Here is a 17,551-nt window from a genome sequence, read left to right on the forward strand (position 1 = left end):
GGAGATCTGACACGATTTAATTTTACCTTTCCTAGAACTTGTGCCAGAATCTTCCATGTAACACTTTGAACATCGGGTGCTGTTTTTACTGTTAGCGTGGTAAAGTGTATATTGGGACAGGACTGGCTGAGAGGCAAGCAGTGCAGTATGTGGGGTGGAAGGCTGGTTTTGGCTATCTTTGCCCTTTGGGTGGGAGAGGGACGAGTCGGTGCCATGTTCCCATAGGAGGGCTCAAGAGCCTTGTTAGTGGCTTCCTGCCTTGCTCTAGTGTTGCCCTGCTCGGGTCTCCACCACCTTCACGAACCTCCCTTGTAGGTGCAGACGGGGGACTCTGAATCCCCTTTGAAACTCCAGCTTAGGTTTCTACTGATGAAGAGGAGGAGACGCTCTTCATTGTGTACCGAGACCATATTCTTTGTTTATATTTTTTATTTTGGAAGATACGGTCAATCCTGTTTAAGTATAAACCAACCTGAAGTTGAACAGGAGGAGGAATCCTTTCTCCTTATCTCTTTAGATGAGGTGAAAGCTTTCCACGTCAGTCTGGCTGCCAGCAGAGCTGGCGGGCTCCCAGTGCGGTCTCCTCCACAAGCTCCACGAACAAGGACTCCGTGCCAACACAAGACATTCAGGGAGATGACCGCCAGTCTCTGCCATGGCCGTCATGGTACCTGCATGCTCCAGAGCTTCCCTTTGCTGGTTAAATGGCTTGCAGGAGTTTGAGGTCTCTGTGGTCCTGTTTTGATGCTTTGTTATCTTTCTCTTAAATTCATCAGCAGCAAAAAAAATAGATTACGGCTGAATGGTTTTTATGTCGTGAAAAATGGCGAGGCCAGAAGGGATTGGCGCGGCCACGTAATCGGGTTTCTTGCCCGAGGCAGACCAGCAAGCACTGCGCTCTGTCAACACCGTAACTTATTTTTCAACTATAATGTGTTTTTAGGAAATGTCAGCAGTCTGGAATTAAAACCTTCAGGTGAAGGGATACAGTGAGTGCTGTAAAGTGAGCTAAAATGTTAATCAGTCGCATTAAAAATGTATTTCCTATTTTTGTTGTGGGATTATCAATTCAAGAGCTCCTTAAAGAGAGAAGGAATGTCTGATAGTATTTTTAGCTTGTAATCAAATAATTTATTCTGTAACTTAACCAAGAAAAAAGTTTAAGCCTCTCGCTTCAAGTTAGGTCTGCTAGACATGAGATTATTTTTGTAGTGTTTTTCTGAATAGAAGTGTTGAAAAACTGGAAAAAGAGGCGACGTTAGAGCTTGTAAAACCATCTCCTCCCTGTTTGATGTTGCCATGCTTATACTCAACGGGATGCATGTGTTGCTCTGGGAGTCCTTTTCCACTGTATCTGCTGTCCTCCAGACTGCCCAGTGGCGCTCCATGCTGTTCCCGGAACATCTGTTTCACCAAAGCTATTACATTTCTAAAGGAAATAAGAGTTTGTGCCCATATGCCTGTAATTGTGTGCCTCCAGATCTAGCAGTAGCTAATGGAAACCATCCCTCTGCCTTCTAGCAGTACCCAGGGTATTTGGTGTCACTGGGCTGAGAGGTAAAAGGATGGGTGAAATTCGGTGGTCTCATAGGGGTCCCTGCAGTAGATGGGTACCACGCTCAGCTTCTCTGAGCAGTCCAAGGGAGAAGGTGTGGATTGCCTTGACATCATGTGTCTCACTTGGGTAGCACACTGCGTAGCTCCCATCAGTAATGAGGCGTGAGAAGCCAAAGGTTTTGCATATCAGGGGTGTTAATGAACGTAAGTGAGTCTGATATTAAACGTGGTGTGAGAAGGACATAGGTAAGGCTATTGGAGCATGCATCATAAGCTCCTGAAATAGGAAAACATGAATCGGCCAAACCCATTCTGAGAAGATGCTGTGGATATCCCTGACTCTGCATTAATGAAGCTAATTTCTTGGGTTGCTGTTTTTGTTTTGGTCAGAAAAAAGAGGAATGTTCGTAGGAGATGGAGACAATAAGTGACTGATTTCACAAACACTTTCTTAGGTGGTAGAAGCGGTTGAAAACTCTGGTTTTCATCTCCAGAGTTGTGCCAGGTCACTTGTTTTTTTGGGCGGTGGTAGAAATTGCGTTGCTGAGGAAGGCATTGATGTAACTCCTGTATTCAACGTAACAAATCTTTTAGTGCCCCCAGTAGTGGATCAAAACCACAACATCCACATGGCAGAAGGTGTTCATTTATATACTGGTACTTCTAATTAAAAAAAGGAGTTCACAACTGGTAATCGTGTACCTGTGCTTGATCTGGAGCACGCTGCTGTTGCAGGACAATCTGCCAGGATGCAGAGGTGGTATTAACAGTTGTGGGCAAGCTCAGACATGAACTGCATCCCCAGATCTCAAGAGACTTAATTATCTAGTATTTACCATAATTTTGTGCATTTGAGGAAAAAACGGTGTCTATTTCTTCCTCCACACCTGACGTTTTTCTCACTATTGAAACGTTGGTTTAGAAGCAACTGTATGGGGGGGGGGAGAGATTGTCATAATTTCTTAAAGCTAACAAAAAATTGCACTCTAGTATTTTGGATTTTTTTTTATTTTTTAATTTCTTACTCAATCCCAGAATTCAGACACAAACTCTTCGCCATGCCTCCTTGAGAAAGTGTGGAGTATCTTGATATTTTCTACGCAAAGCTATGCCTTGACTTATGCCTTTTAAAGAGCTTCAAGAAATAGCAGGGCAGGTCCCCACTGTATTACGGCCTAAAGCTTATCATCTGTGACTATTCAGATGCTTGGTACCAGATTGTTCCAAAAAAGAGGATTCTTGGGAAGGATAGATGGATGTATAAGGCAAAGAGCATCTTTGGCTGAAGACAAAGGGTAAAAGTGATTTACCTGCAGCACCTGGATTTGTACTAGAAGGTGGAGCCCCTGACCTATGGAAAATAAGCTAGGTGGATTTTTGATCGATGTTCTTAGCAGCTCTTCTGTTAAATGACACCAAATCTGGATTATTAACCATGACGTGCACATCTAACGTGACCATAACTTGAGAAACTGAGCAGGCTTTGAAGCGTTCAGTTATAGTGCTTTTAACTCAAAAACCTTTTTAGACCTGGTATGGAATGGGTATGTCACCTTGTTAAGAAGGAAGGGTTGATCCAACAGGGTTGATGAAGAAAAGAAATAGCAGGAAAAAGACTTATTTTTCAGTATGATGTTTTCAGTTATCCAGAAGCTGAAGGACGAGCAAGCTGCAGTAAGAGGCAGGAATGATTGGATTGGAGAGGGGGAACAGCCTAAGCTGGCTCTGCTCCACGAGAAGACTTATCCTGTGTTGATACTTAAGACTTCTAACTTTAATTGGAATTTCTTACCATGACTTTGTGAATTGCTTTGACATCTTCATGTTTCCCATAGCTGTTTAAAAGGTGATTGTTGGGTTTTCTGCTTGTTTGTTCCAGTTGGTGGCTTGGGAAATACTTGGGTCTTATATTTCTGAATGGCCTTGGGTAAAGCCCACATTAATAGGACAGATAACGGGTAAATGACTTTCCTAGGTGTGGCCAAAATGACATGGCTGGGTCACAGTTGTTTTGGAGGAAGGAAGAAAGATATGGATGTGGTCTGGACAGCAGGGAAAAGAGGAGATTTGGAGCAAGTGAGAGGAAGAGAGGGGGACGATGCTGTGGATGAGAAGGTGGAGTGGAAAGACCTTTAGAAAAATGATTGAGAGCTTGACCTTAATATTACATTTTAGACTTGTGGCAGCTACGTGATTGCAGTTGTTCGAAGTACAGCAAGGAAATCCTACCTGGCTTATTTTTATATAGAATATGCATAAGATGAAGGCAGTTAATCTCAGCTGAATACTGCAGTGGGATCTCTGTGGCTTACAGTGAGGATACAGGCTTTGCGAACTGTGAGCTAATCCACTTCAGAAATAGAACTGGATTTACTGGATGTATGTTTTGAGTGGATCGTCTTAACGGATCACAGTTACTTTGACTTTTTTTGGAGACTAATGAGGCCAATTTTGCAGTTTTTGCAAGCTTGTGAATCGAGTCACTTGATGGGATCTATTTACTGCTTTTTGATCGCAGAACTGCAAGAAGAAAGCAGTATGTGAATTTGAATATCTGGTAGGTTGGATTTTGTTCAAACTAGAAGCTGTGCTGCATGTAGGCATTATGCTTGTCCAGATGTTCAAAAGGTAGTAGCAGATGTTTCATGTAACTTCAGGTCTGTTTGGTCTGACTACAGCAGTGTTACATTCTAGAGCAAGATTTGCGGGGGGGAGGAAAAAAGAACAATTAAATAGGTGTAGTTTATGTCAAATTAATCTGATATACATCTTCTATAATTTATTTTTGGAGTAGAGAAATGAGTAGATCATAATCTCCTTGATGTTCAATGAGATGGTTGTTAGAGGGCTGTGTGGGGAATGGCTGTACTGAAGAAGTTGAATTATGAGGTTGGAGCAAAATCAGGTAAAAGGGGGGTAACTGCAACTGGGGACGGGTTGCTTGTAAGACCTCCCGAGGGGTGGCTATAGGATACCTCTGCAGTTAATGTTTGTATTAAGGACCTTGGAGGATGAATGTGTAGATAAAATTTGCTGAACCAACAGAGTAAGAAATCATGGAAAATTGGGAATATTTTACAGGAGGACCTAGATGATCTTGAAGACCAAGTAGGAATGGGATGAAGCAACTGAAAAGCAGGATGCATGTGTTTGGTCACGAGAAGACTCTGAATGACCGAGATGACACAGTGGTGTAGGGGATTTATGTTAACCTGCAGTACCAGTCAGGGTTGCATTAATACTCCCTGTCGCTGCTAGAAATAACCTAGCTGGAGAAGAGTGTATTGTTTTGTTTATCAGGGATAAACTGGAATAAGTGGGGGAAGAATGACCAGACAAATGGAAAGATGATCTCTTGAGGGGAAATTAAAAAACCTTTATGAGTTTAGCTTGGCAAAGACCTGATAAATTAGGGTGGGTCTCCTTCAGTGCTGAAGTAGACACAGTATTAAGGTGAGGGTTGTGGCACTTTTTTCCCACCAGAAACTAAATCTGCAAAAAAAAGCACTTCCTGTACTTGCAGGGATTGCCCTGGGTAGTTCATCAGCATCCGACAGTTTTTTGTAGCCTTTTCAGGGCTAGGCTCAAATTACAGGAGATGAACAAAACCCATGCAGCTCCTGGTGCCTTCATTTTAGATGTGCTTTTCCTTAAAGAGTGAGAGTGGATACAGAGGGCACTCTGTATCCAGTGTGATGTTTATAGAAAAGAGCTTTTTAAATTTAGGGGCAACAATGATGCAAGAACAGACTGAAATAGATTTACATGGAAAATTAGAGGACGGTCTGTAATCATCAGAGGAGTGAATTCTGGAAGAGGTTTGCAGCAGAAGTAACGAACAAAAGACACACACTGGTTTTGAGACGGAGCTTATTTGTTTTTTTGGCAAGGACAGACCAGTGCACAATAACATGTGCAAGAATTCAAAGTACTTCCTGACCCTCTTGGGCATAATTGTCCATCTACTGGTAACCAGAGATGTTTCATACTTTTTTTTTGTCTTTTTTGACTTGACCACCCAAAATCCACTGAGGTAGCTAGGAACTTGAATAAAGTACAAAATGGAAACTAAGGACCTCTGAATTTTCTTGCACCTTTGTACTTTTGTACTCCCCCCTCTTTTTCTTCTTCTGTCGCCCTTTATTTGTCCAATAAGACTTTTTCAATGAGTCATGACGTATCCTGTTTACACACCACCTACACTGGAGTTATTTAAAAGCAATTTTATTGCTGCCTTTTCTGCTGCCTTTTCTTTTTCTTTTTCCTTCCCCCTCTTAAATCAATGCTTTATAATTTATTGGCTAAAACTTGCCAGAAGCTAGTAGGACCACATGCTGCACTGGTAATTTCCTAGCAGCAAAGTAGCAAGCAAGACAGACAGCAGCCATATCTTTGCTGTTTTTCTCTTCCTTCCCCCCCCATGTTCATGTTTTAATTTAGCAAACAAGAGGATTGAAGATCAACAAAAATTCCCTTGGCCCCATAAAGCACTGCTTTCTCCCTCTCCCAAACCAAGGGTGATTAATGCAGTCCTTGGGTACTAGCAATGGTGGATTTTGTTTTATATGGAAATTTTCCCTCTGGATTTTGTAGAAGCAAAGGGATGGAGGATGTTGTGATGAAAGCATGTTGAGGGAATGGAGCTCCAGGCAGGGATCGCTGGGAGCGCAGACAAAGAGATGAGTGGCAGATAGGAGCGAGAGCCTGCACCCTGAGGCCAAAACAGAGCATCAGGATGAGGAGGAGGAGAGGCTAGGGAGGAAGAAAAGCTAGGGTGCGGCTCCATGGTCTGCTTAAATCTGTGTGTGATCCACTGCCACACAAGGTGACAATCCCACCATCTCCTCCTTCCCCACCCACGCTTGCTTGCCTGGCCCTGGTGGTCCTGCAGCTCCCTGGGGACTGAGACCAGCTTGGGGGAAGAGGAGAATGAGCACGGGTGCAAATTGGGGGCCAAGACATGGCTGAGAGCAAGAAGGAGGGGACAACTGGAGACAAAGGCAGAGTCTCTCTCAGGTAGGGTGGAAACTGAGGCTGGAAGCTGGTGTCTTCTGGCACCAAGAGGAAGGCTCTGGCTCCCCTGTTCTTCCACGTGGGCACCAATGATGCTGCCAAGGGCAACCTGGAGAATATCAAAAGTGACTGCAGAGCTCTGGGGGTGATGGGCAGGGGCATGAGAGCCCAAGTGGTGGTCTGCTCAATCCTGCCAGTGAGGGGAAAGGATGTGAGGAGGAGGTGGCCCTCTGAAGTGTCTAATGCTAATGCACGCAGCATAGGGAGTAAACACGAGGAACTGGTCATCTGTGTGCAGTCACAGGGCTCTGATCTTGTTGGCATCACAGAGAGGTGGTGGGATGGCTTTCATGACTGGAGTGTTATGATAGAGGGACACAGGCTCTTTAGGAAGGACAGGCCACGAAGACAAGGAGGGGGAGTTGTCCTTCACGTGAGGCAACAGCTGGAGTGCCTGGGGATGGGTGAGCAGCCAACTGAGAGCTTATGAGTTGGGATTAAAGAGCAGACCAGTATGGGTGACATTGTAGTGGGTGTCTGCTATAGGCCACCTGACCGGGAAGAACAAGTTGATGAGGCTGCCTATGGACAGCTGGAAGCGGCCTTGCATTCACAGACCCTGGTCCTCATGGGGGACTTCAGCCACCCTGATACATGCTAGTGGGACAACCCAGCAGGGCGTAAACAATCCAGGAGGTTCCTGGACAGCATTGATAACAACTTCCTGAGCCAAGTGATAGGGAAGCCAATGAGGACAGGTGCTCTGCTGGACCTCATACCCACCAATGAGGAAGGGCTCACTGGGGATGCGAAAGTCAAAGGCAGCCTCGGCTGCAGTGACCATGAGATAGTGGAGTTCAGGGTCCTGAGGACAAAAATCAAGATCACAACACTGTACTTCAGGAGAGTAGACTTTGGCCTCTTTAGGGATCTGCTTGAAGCAGTCCCATGGGATAAGGCCCTGGAGGGAAGAGAAGTCCAAGAAAGGAGGCTGATATTAAAGGGGCCACCTCTTTCAGGCTGAAGAGCAGTCCATCCCAACAAACAGCAAGTCATGCAAAAATGCTACGATGCCTGCATGGATGAACAAGGAGCTATTGGCAAAACTCAAACTTAAAAAGGGAGTGTACAGAAGGTGGAAAGAGGGACAAGTAACCTGAGAGGAATGTGGAAGCACTATCTGGGTATGCAGGGATGATGTAGGAAAGCCAAAGACTACCTGGAATTGAATCTAGTGGATGATGTCAAAGGCAACAAGAAAGGTTTTTTTCAAGTGGATAAGTAGCAAAAGAAAGGCTAAGGAAAATGTGGGTCCACTGCTGAATGGGGCGGGGGACCTGGTGACACAGGGCATGGAAGAGGCTGAGGTACCGAACACCTTCTTCACCTCCGTCTTTACTATCAAGACCAGCTTTCGGGAATCTAAGGACTTGGAGACCAGGAGGAAGGTCTGGAGCAAGAAGACGTGTCCTTGGTGGAAGTAGATCAGGTCAGGGAATACTTAAACTGGACATACACAAGTCCATGGGTCCTGATGAGATGCACCCATGAATGCAGAGGGAGCTGGCAGTGAGGGCACTCTTGATAATCTTTGAATGATTATGGTGATTAGGAGAGGTACCTGAGGACTGGAGGAAAGCAAATGTCACTTCTATCTTTGAAAAGGGGCAAGAAGGAGGATCCAGGGAAGTACAGGCTGCTCAGCTTCACCTCGTTCCCTGGGGAGGTGATGAAGCAGCTAATCCTGGGAACCATTTCCAGGCACTTGAAGAATATGAAGGTGATCAGGATGGATCACCAAGGGAAGGTCATACTTGACCAAGCCGATAACCTTCTATGATGAAAGGATTGCCTTGGTAGATGAGGAGAGAGCAGCAGATATTGTCTTCAGTAAGGCTTTTGATGCTGTCTTCCATAGGATCCTCGTAGAGAAGCTAATGAAGTATGGGCTGGATGAGCAGTGAGGTGGATTGAAAACTGGCTGAATGATCAGGCCCAGAGGGTGGTGATCAGTGGTGTGAAGTCTGTTTGGAGGCCAGTAACTAGTGGTGTACCCCAGGGATCAATACTGGGTGCAGTCCCACTCAATATTTTCATTAATGATCTGGATGATGGGGCAGAGTGTACCCTCGGTGAGTTTGCAGATGACACAAAACTGGGAGGAGTGTTTGATAAGACAGAGGGTTGTGCTGACACCCAGAGTGACCTTGGTAGGCTGGAGAAATGGGCCAACAGGAATCTCATAAAGTTTAACAAGGAGAAGTGCAAAGCCCTTCCCATGGGGAGGAACAACCCCATGCACCAATATATGCTGGGGGCCACCCTGCTGGAAAGCAGGTTTGCAGAAAAGGCCCTGGGGCTCCTGGTGGACACCAAGCTGACCATGAGCCAGCAATATGCCCTTGCTGCAAGGAAGACCAATGGTGTACTGGCTGCATTAGGAGTGTTGCCAGCAAGTTGAGGGAGGTGATGCTTCCCCTCTGCTCAGCACTGGTGAGGCTGCATCTGGAGAGCTGTGTCCAGTGCTGGGCTCCTCAGTACAAGAGAGACATGGACATACTGGAGAGAGTCCAGCAAAGGGCCACAAAGATGACAAAGGAGCTGGACCACCTTACATATGAGGAAAGGCTGAGAAAGCTGGGACTGTTCATCCTGGAGAAGAGAAGGCTCAGGGGGATCTTATCAAGGTGTATCAACACCTGATGGGGAGAGTAAAAAAGATGGAGCCAGGCTCTTTCCAGTGGTACCCAGTGACAGGACCAGAGGCAGTGGGCACAAACTGAAACACAGGAGGTTCCCTCTGAACATGAGGAAACACTTTTTCACTGTAAGGTTGACTGAGCGCTGGTACAGGTTGCCCAAGCAGGTTGTGGAGTCTCCGTCCTTGGAGGTGTTCAAAAGCCATCTGGTCACATTCCTGGGCAACTGGCTCTAGATGGCCCTGCTTGAGCAGGGGGATTGGACCAGATGACCTCTGGAGGTCCCTTCCAACCTCAGCCATTCTGCAACTGCCCCTTGGGTGGCAGGCACTCATTAGATTGGCATAAACCAGTCATGACATCCCAGGAAGTAAGAACCTACTGGTAATGATGAGGCCTGAGAGAGGCTGTTGGAAGGGGTGAGTGGAGGAGTTTACTGTCTATCTTCCTTCTGGAGCGGGAGCTGAAATCTTTTATTTGGGATTAGCAAATAAATGATTGGTCAAGTAAGAAGGGAATCGGTGAAAAAGCAAAGTGATTGGTGAAGATCATAGCAAAAATGGCATTTGAACAGCTATGGTACTGTCTTTGACGGGATGCAAGGCACAAAGAAGTGCAAGGTGAGAAGAAAGAGGCAGAGTTGGGAGCTGTGAGATGGACATCACCACTGACGGATGGGCAGAAATCAGCCCTGCAGGGTGGAGGGAAGAGCAAAGGGCTTTAACATTGCCATCATAAGAAAGGAGAGGGGACATGTGCTGTGTAGCCTTAGGGATTATACAGGTGACTTGAAAGTGGGGATGTGAAAACTTGGTGTAATCCAGTAAGTGATCATGTTAGCAACTGGGAGTTCAGATGTCAAGTTGCAATGCAAGAGGCAGAGCGGTTTGTTGGTAAGTGTGGTGGGTTGACCTTGGCTGGCCGCCAGGTGCCCACCCAGCCGCTCTATCACTCCCCCTTCTCAATAGGGCCAGGGGAGAAAATATGACAAAAAGCTTGCGGGTTGAGATAAGGACAGGGAGATCACTCATCAATTACCATCATGGGCAAAACGGACTCGACTTGTGGAAATTAATTTAATTTATTGCCAATTAATTGTAGCAGGGTAGGATAGTGAGAAATAAAAAGAAAGCTATAAACACCTTCCCCCCACCCCTCCCTTCTTCCCGGGCTCAGCTTCACTCCTGACTCTTCTACCTGCTCCCCCCGAGTGCCACAGGGGAATGGGGGTTGTGGTCAGTTTATAACGCTTCATCTCTGCTGCTCCTTCCTCCTCACGTTCTACCCCTGCTCCAGCTTGGGGTCCCTCCCATGGGACAGAGTCCTTCATGAACAGCTCCAGCGTGGGTCCTTTCCATGGGTGCAGCCCTTCAGGAACAGACTGCTCCAGTGTGGGTCCCCCGTGGGGCCACAGGTCCTGCCAGCAAACCTGCTGCTGCGTGGGGTTCTCTCCACAGGGCGACAGCTCCTGCAAGGAGCTTGGAGAGGCTCTCCACGGGCTGCAGCTTCCTTTAGGGCACATCCACTGTGGTCCTCCATGGGTTAGAGGGGGACAACCTGCGTCACCATGGTCTGCAGCGGAATGTCTGCTCTGGCGCCTGGAGCACCTCCTCCTTCTTCATCAACCTTGGTGTCTTCAGGGCTGTTTCTCTCACATCTTCTCACTCCTCTCTCCGAGCTGCTGCACAGCACTTTTTACCCTTTCTTAAATACGTTATCACAGAGGTGGTACCCTCATCGCTGATGGGCTCAGCTTTGGCCAGTGACAGGTCCATCTTGGAGCTGGCTCTGTCTGACACAGGGGCAGCTTCTGGTGGCTTCTCACAGAAGCCACCCCTGCAGACCCCTGCTACCAAAACCTTGCCACGTAAACCCAATACAGTGGGTCAGAAGAAAAGATGTGGAAACTGAAATTCTTGAAATTACAGCTGAGATCATAAAGAGAAAAGAGCTACAGACTGAGAAAATTCAGAATTAAGCTTATTTGATGCAACATTGTCTAAGATCTGTGATGCTAGTTTTTTCCATTGCAATTCCACTTTGTTTCCTAAAACTGTCAAGTTTCTAGGTCTACACTGACACATTAACTAGGGATTTTTCCACATACACAAAAATGTATTTTGTGTTTATTGAACAGCCTTAATTTCTAGGGAATAAGGTTTTAGTCGAACGCCTTATTTTATTGAGGCTTAAGCACCCTGGTGTCTTGGGATGATTTAGATGTGCGTGTGTAGGAGTTGGTCGTGGTGAAGGTCTGAGGAGGATGCTAGGTTTGGGAGTGTTGGGCAGTGAGCGAGGTGCAGGAATGCAAATGAGAGTGAACAAGGTTGATAGGAGGAGGTGGGATGCAACTGTGAGGCTGAGGATGAATAGACGTGAGGGGGAGTAAGCTGGAGGTAGCAGAAGAGAGGATGGACGGGAGAAGTTTTGGATTGAAGACTGTCTTGTGGTCATGTCCTTTAGGCTGAAGGCCAAGCAGACTAGCTCAGTGGCATTGGCTCCTTAGGCTGACATCTTAAAATAGGCAACTATAACCAAGGAAATAAAAATATCTTTGCTGTGCTTGGGTATGGCAATGTAAGAGTGTATAGGAGTTAATTAGAATAAAACGTCTACGTTAGGACTGGACTTGACATGTATTCTGTCACTGAAACTTGAACGCACTGGTTTTAGGGTATCAGGTTCTAGATTTTTCTTCTTCAAATTAATAATCTTGAGTTTCTGTTGTAGGGTTTTTTTCATCTATAAATTGAACATGCTAATGCAATGATGCCTATTCATTTAAAGAGAGCCTGGGGAGGAGTATAGTTTAGTTATCACAATGACAGCAAAAGAAATTCTCTGCTTGCCACTTCTCACACTGAGAAAATTCTGTGTAGCAGCGTTGTAACCTAGATGGTTGAAATAAACCCAGTCAAAAATAATCCTCTGAGCATCTGGATCTTGACTGTAGCATGGCCCAGCAAACAGTTGTACCAGTGGGAGGTGGGGAAGGGGAGCACAGAGTTGCAGAGGTGAAGGTGTTGAGACCAGGTGTGCTGCCAGAGCCAGCACATCACGCCGCTACACACTGGAGCATCTATGCTGAAGGATGCAGGTTGCTGGCATTTATCGCAGTGAGGCAGTAAGTGAAAGCTAATGTGAAGTTAAAGGTTAACTTTAAGTCGTAATTCGCTGCTATTTTTTTTTTATAGCAGAAGCATCCTACTAATCTCTAACTGCCTGCGATCCCTTGGCTGCAGAAATATCAGCTGCCCCTGCAGCTCTGCCTAAAGTAGAAAAAATAAAGCTTGCAAAAGGCTGGATTTGGGAAGAACTGGGGCTTTGGGGCACAACTGGTGGGGGATTTTTGGTTTGAATATGTAAAGGACAAGCACTCTTTAAAACATTTACATTCCAAAAATATAATTTCTGTTCCCCTCTAACTGTTTCACTTTGAGTCCTTAGTAATTTTTTTTTTTTTTTAATTTAGAGATTGTTAGGCTTATGAATCTTTTTCATAGCCCTGATCCCATGCCTTAGGGTTGGTGCAGCCACATGTTTTTAGCTGAAGCTACATGATGATCATATCAAGGAGGACCCTTGTAGCCTGGGGGCATCTCTTAAATAGATGTGAACTTCATCAATATCACTTAAGTTTCTATAACAGCAAGAGACTCTAAAACTGATGTAAAGTTTCTTTGCTTGTGCTGAAGCTGGTTCCCTGTCTGCTGGTGCATGGCAAGTAAGTGAAAGCAAAGGGTTTTGTGCCCCAAGTTCGTCTTTCAGTGGTGTGTTGATGGGGATCATGCCCTCGCTGTTCAGAGGCTTTATCTGAGCAAGAAAATTGGCCGCAGGAATTTTGCGGTGATGCCTGCGTGTGAGAAGACGGGAGCTTGCTCTGACTCTGATCCGGGGTGCTTTGCACTGCCGGCAGTTAGAAGAAAACACGCTCATGAATAGATCAAATTTGACGCCGAGTTGTATAGTCAATCCTTTCAATGAAATAGAAAGGTTAATGGTGCTGCTTCTACGCAGGCACTTTCCAGAGCAAAACTGTGTGTTAACTATAAATTTCCTGATTTGCAAACACCTCTGTGGCTACAGGGTTGGGTTTAACAGACAGACGTTTTTGGAGCGGTATGTTTTTTCAACCTTCACTCTACTTCAGTGAGTGTTTTAATTTTTTTCCCCTTCTGAAGAAGCTAATAAGTAAAAATGGAAATAAAATGAAGTATTCTGAAATGGCTGAGCTTCTGAGCATTTTTGTGTGTGTCTGAATGTGACTTCTGGAAGAAGAGCCCAAATGAAATGTGGCAGGCAAACCGGAATTAAAGAAAACTTGAAATAAGTAACTCTTGATTACAAGTGTAGGTTATGGGAGTATATGAAAAACACAGACATTACACAACTCAAAATCATATCCTGGTAACATGCTTTAGAAATAACTGACTAATGAATGTCTCAAATTGCTGCCAGACTTCTTTGAAAAGTCAGGGAAAACTAGGAGAGAGATAAAAATGTGACATCTGGAACCAAGTTAAAATTTCTCATACAAAGCAGAAGAGTTGCAAAAGAAAAAGCCGCTCCGTCTCCAAGATGAAGCCTTCGGTGCGGGAGCCCACACATGGCTGCCCGTTTGCCCCTGACAAATGCAGTAGCTCCTGGCGCAAAATGGACGAGCGGACCTTACTGTAATACCCCTGGGCAGGGTTTCTGGCCTCGCATCTTCTGCAGTTGGTAAGAAAAGGATGAGCGTGAGCATAAAGATGCCGGTTATAATTTTTTTCCCTCCACTGAACCTTTTTCAGCTCTACTATATTCCTTGGTTGATTCAATGGCAAAATAGAACCTGCCATTTTATTACCCGGTCACTCAGCCCTGTATGGTCTTTTTGCAGTTCTTTGTGGTCAGCCCTTATCTGTAACATGCTGAATTGCTGGGTTACGATCATCAATCTTTGCCATTTCACTGCTCGTTTCCCTTTCCCGGATACTTTGAGACTATTTTGAAGAGCCCAGATCCCAGAAGAACTTCCTAGGGACCTTCCTCCATCAAAGAACCAACTGTTTATTCCTTTCTTCTAACCACTTATTTATCCAAGCAAAAACCTTCCTCTCTTATGCTGTGGCAGCTTAGTTTCGATAAAATCCTTTAGTGAAGGGTGTTGCAAAACCATTTTGGAAATCCACATAGCCTTGACCCATGTGGAGGTCAGATCTTCCTTACCCATGTGGTTGTTGACTCCTCTGGAGAGCTCGGATGGGTTCGTGAAGCAGGAAGGGAGAAGCTGCGTTGACTTTTCCCAAGTGCAGAAGTAATGCTGATTAAAGATGACAGTCTTCCTTATTCTTACTAATTTATCCTTGTGACTCATCGCTCTTCGTTTTGTCTGTTTACTCCCTAACTTACTGACTCTTCCACGAGACGATCTGAACTCAGAGGCTTGGGCTGGTTTTTTTGTCCCCCCTGCAGAGCGTGGTGTCAGCGTGGGAATCCTTCCAGCTTCTTCCCCGGCATCTGCAGACGCAATAAATTCATTTAGCCTTATCCTCGCTGCGTCTTGCTTTTTATTCCCATATCGTGTGTATGCACTCTCTGGCAGGCTTCCTGCTCTTGTGGAGGCTGAAGAAGATAACCACTACTTTTGATGCCTCTTGCTAGCTGTTCCCCAAACTTTTCTGCCTTACGTTAGCATATTTTTCGTCCCTGCTGAGCCTTTCACGTATCGAGGGAGGTGACAGGAGCTCGCTGCTCCTCTGCCGTAGCCTGCACATCCCCAGGCAGCAGTGCCCAGGCATGGAGCTCATTAAATATCAGGTGATTTTGGCATATTTTAGATCCAGCACAAGCACACATTACAGTGAAAATTTAGGTTTTTAACATGTGCTGATTGCCAGGGTGCCTTTGGGGGCAGGGGGTATGGCATGCTGGGGAGGAAGAGGCGAGCCCCAAACTGTCTCTTTGCAGACTTAAAATCGAAACTAAATTGGCTTTGAGAAGGCAGGATCTGAGAGAAAATGTTGCTTGCTAAGCTGCAAGGGCAAAGGTGCTTTCAGCTTGTGGTTGTGCTGAATCTGCCGTAAATACTAGGCGGGATCAAAGCAAGAGGAGTCCTGTTTTAACAACGCCAAGAAGTTAAATTTCCCATTGCAAATTGAAACCTGGTTAGAAAAAAAATGCCATAAAATACAATAAAACTGCCCTGAACGTTAATTTCTTCTTGTAGCTCATATTCGGAGGTTTGAGAGCGCTTTGGAGAATTTAAGGTCCTGCTCAGCTCCTTGCAGAGAGGCCCTGGGAGCTTTTCTATTTCCCATTTTCCCATTCCCATTTATATTTCATGGCTCAGACCATGGCTCAGTAGCGCTCTTTTTGTTTGCTGAAATTAGGGGGCTTCTCCAGCGTTTGGGGGAGGGCTGAAATACTCTTGAGTTTATTTGAATTGCATTTGGGTGTGTGCATGGAGGTTCTACAATACAGTTTCTTCCACCTGTTTCTCTCTTTCCGGAGGAAACCTTTTCTCCTCTAAACTTAAGTTGCGACATGTCTCAGAAGAAGTGTCCGAGGCTTTTGATGTTTGGCAATTTCTGCAGTTTCCTCCTTTGAGAGCCTAATTTTTTATTTCCCTCCCCCCCCATGAACCTTTTCAGTTTTGTCATAGCTTTGCATTTTATTATAAATGATGCTTTCTATTACCTGCAGTGTTTTTGATGGTTCCCTGATGGATGTTATATAGTGGAGCATCAAATAGCAATGATATAGAAAATGGTGTTGGCCCTTAATTTTATTTTATTTTTTTGTCAGATTTAGGGGCTTCTACCCTGGTTGCCATCAGTGAAGTCTGCAGGACTTGGTTTGGTCCGTCTGTGTGGGCAAATGCTACGTTAAAAGCTTTGTTTGACCATGTAGAGATACCCTCTGGTACAACTTCTTACCATCTCTGATCTAATGAGCCCTGTAACCTTCTTTAACCGTAGCGGAAGAAATGATGTAGTTAAATTACCTGATTTGATAATCCATAATGAGCTGCTTGCTGTAGTTCATTCTTAAGCTAGAGTTAGGAGCAGAGGAGTGATTTTGCATGGGTTTATTAACGACAGAAGAGAGTTTGAGCTCCCAGAGGGCTCTAGGCTGGAGGGCTGGTATCTACTCCAGCTCTACTCCTGCTTAGGCATCAAGTAATATGCATCCTACAGAGGATGAGTAGCTGCTCCTGGGCTTTGAAGGAATACAGAAGAGTTGAGACACCTGTGAAAGGGAGCAGCGGTTTGACAGCTGTTGAAACTGGGACGATACGTCCACATAAAAAACTTTACATGTGATGTAAATGATGACAAAGGAAGATGACTAGGTGACCTTTTCTGCAAAGCGGTATTGATAATAAGTGTGGCCCTTCTAAGGGTAGGGAAAAAACCCATGGATTTTATAAAGGGTGCAGAAACAGGGAGAGAAAGAGTCTTTGCATCATTTCCAGGTATCAAGAAGTTTCTATAAGGGTATCGTAGCACACGTGGTTTGTGGTCTTCGAAAGTTGAGATTTCATCTGGTCCAAAGAATTTTGCAAGAGACACAACTGTGGTTTTGGTGGGGAAGGCTGCTGCACATCAGGACTGCACCGCATTCAGCAGTAAGGGTTTCGAGTTGGGGTATAATGGAGTTTTCCTGCTTTTTTGGGGTGATTTTGGTGCGGGGTGGGAGCTTGTTGAGAAAAGTGCTTTCCTTCTCAAGTGCCTTAATGCAGAAATGAAAGCAGTGACCAAGCAGAACATCTTCAGAGTTAAGAGGTGAAAGATTTTGTTTTCCTTTTTTAGGGGGAAAAAAGGAAATAAACCACAGAGGACATGGTTTAAGAATGAATACTGTTATCGGGAATGGCTAATTGTGGAAGTTGTTAGGGTTGTTGTGGAAAAAGATGATAAGGAGGCTAGCCGAAGAGCTTTGTAGAGTTAATGCTAATACTAGAGGAATGTGCTGGAGCTTCCTCTAAACCTGGAAGTTTTCTAGGGTGAATTAGGCGGGGGGAAAAGCAAATAGAGAATAACTAACTAACGTAACCTTTCTTTCATCAGACATGTCAAGTGTGCCAGATGATGCTGCCCAACCAGTGCAGTTACTGCGCTCACCAGAGGATCCATGCTCACAAGTCTCCGTACTGCTGCCCGGAGTGTGGAGCCGTCTGCCGCTCTGCCTATTTCCAAACTCACGTCAAGGAGAACTGCCTGCATTACTCCCGCAAAGTCGGATTCAGGTTTGTGCAGCTCCAGAGGGTCCGTGCCGAGATGGCGAGAGGGAATGGGAGA

General features: G+C 45.4%; 1 protein-coding gene across 2 annotated transcripts in view; it reads left to right on the top strand.

Annotated features, from left to right (window-relative positions):
• The window catches only part of ZNF592 (zinc finger protein 592), a 41,861-nt gene that overhangs the window by 6,977 nt on the left and 17,333 nt on the right, over positions 1-17,551 (top strand). For both annotated transcript variants that reach the window (XM_050903094.1, XM_050903095.1), the window contains exon 4: positions 17,321-17,499. In XM_050903094.1, coding sequence (XP_050759051.1) covers positions 17,321-17,499 — 179 coding nt within the window. The remainder of the gene's footprint in view (positions 1-17,320; positions 17,500-17,551) is intronic.

This window comes from Gymnogyps californianus, chromosome 11 (assembly GCF_018139145.2).
Source record: "Gymnogyps californianus isolate 813 chromosome 11, ASM1813914v2, whole genome shotgun sequence".
Classification (NCBI taxonomy): Eukaryota; Metazoa; Chordata; class Aves; order Accipitriformes; family Cathartidae; genus Gymnogyps; species Gymnogyps californianus.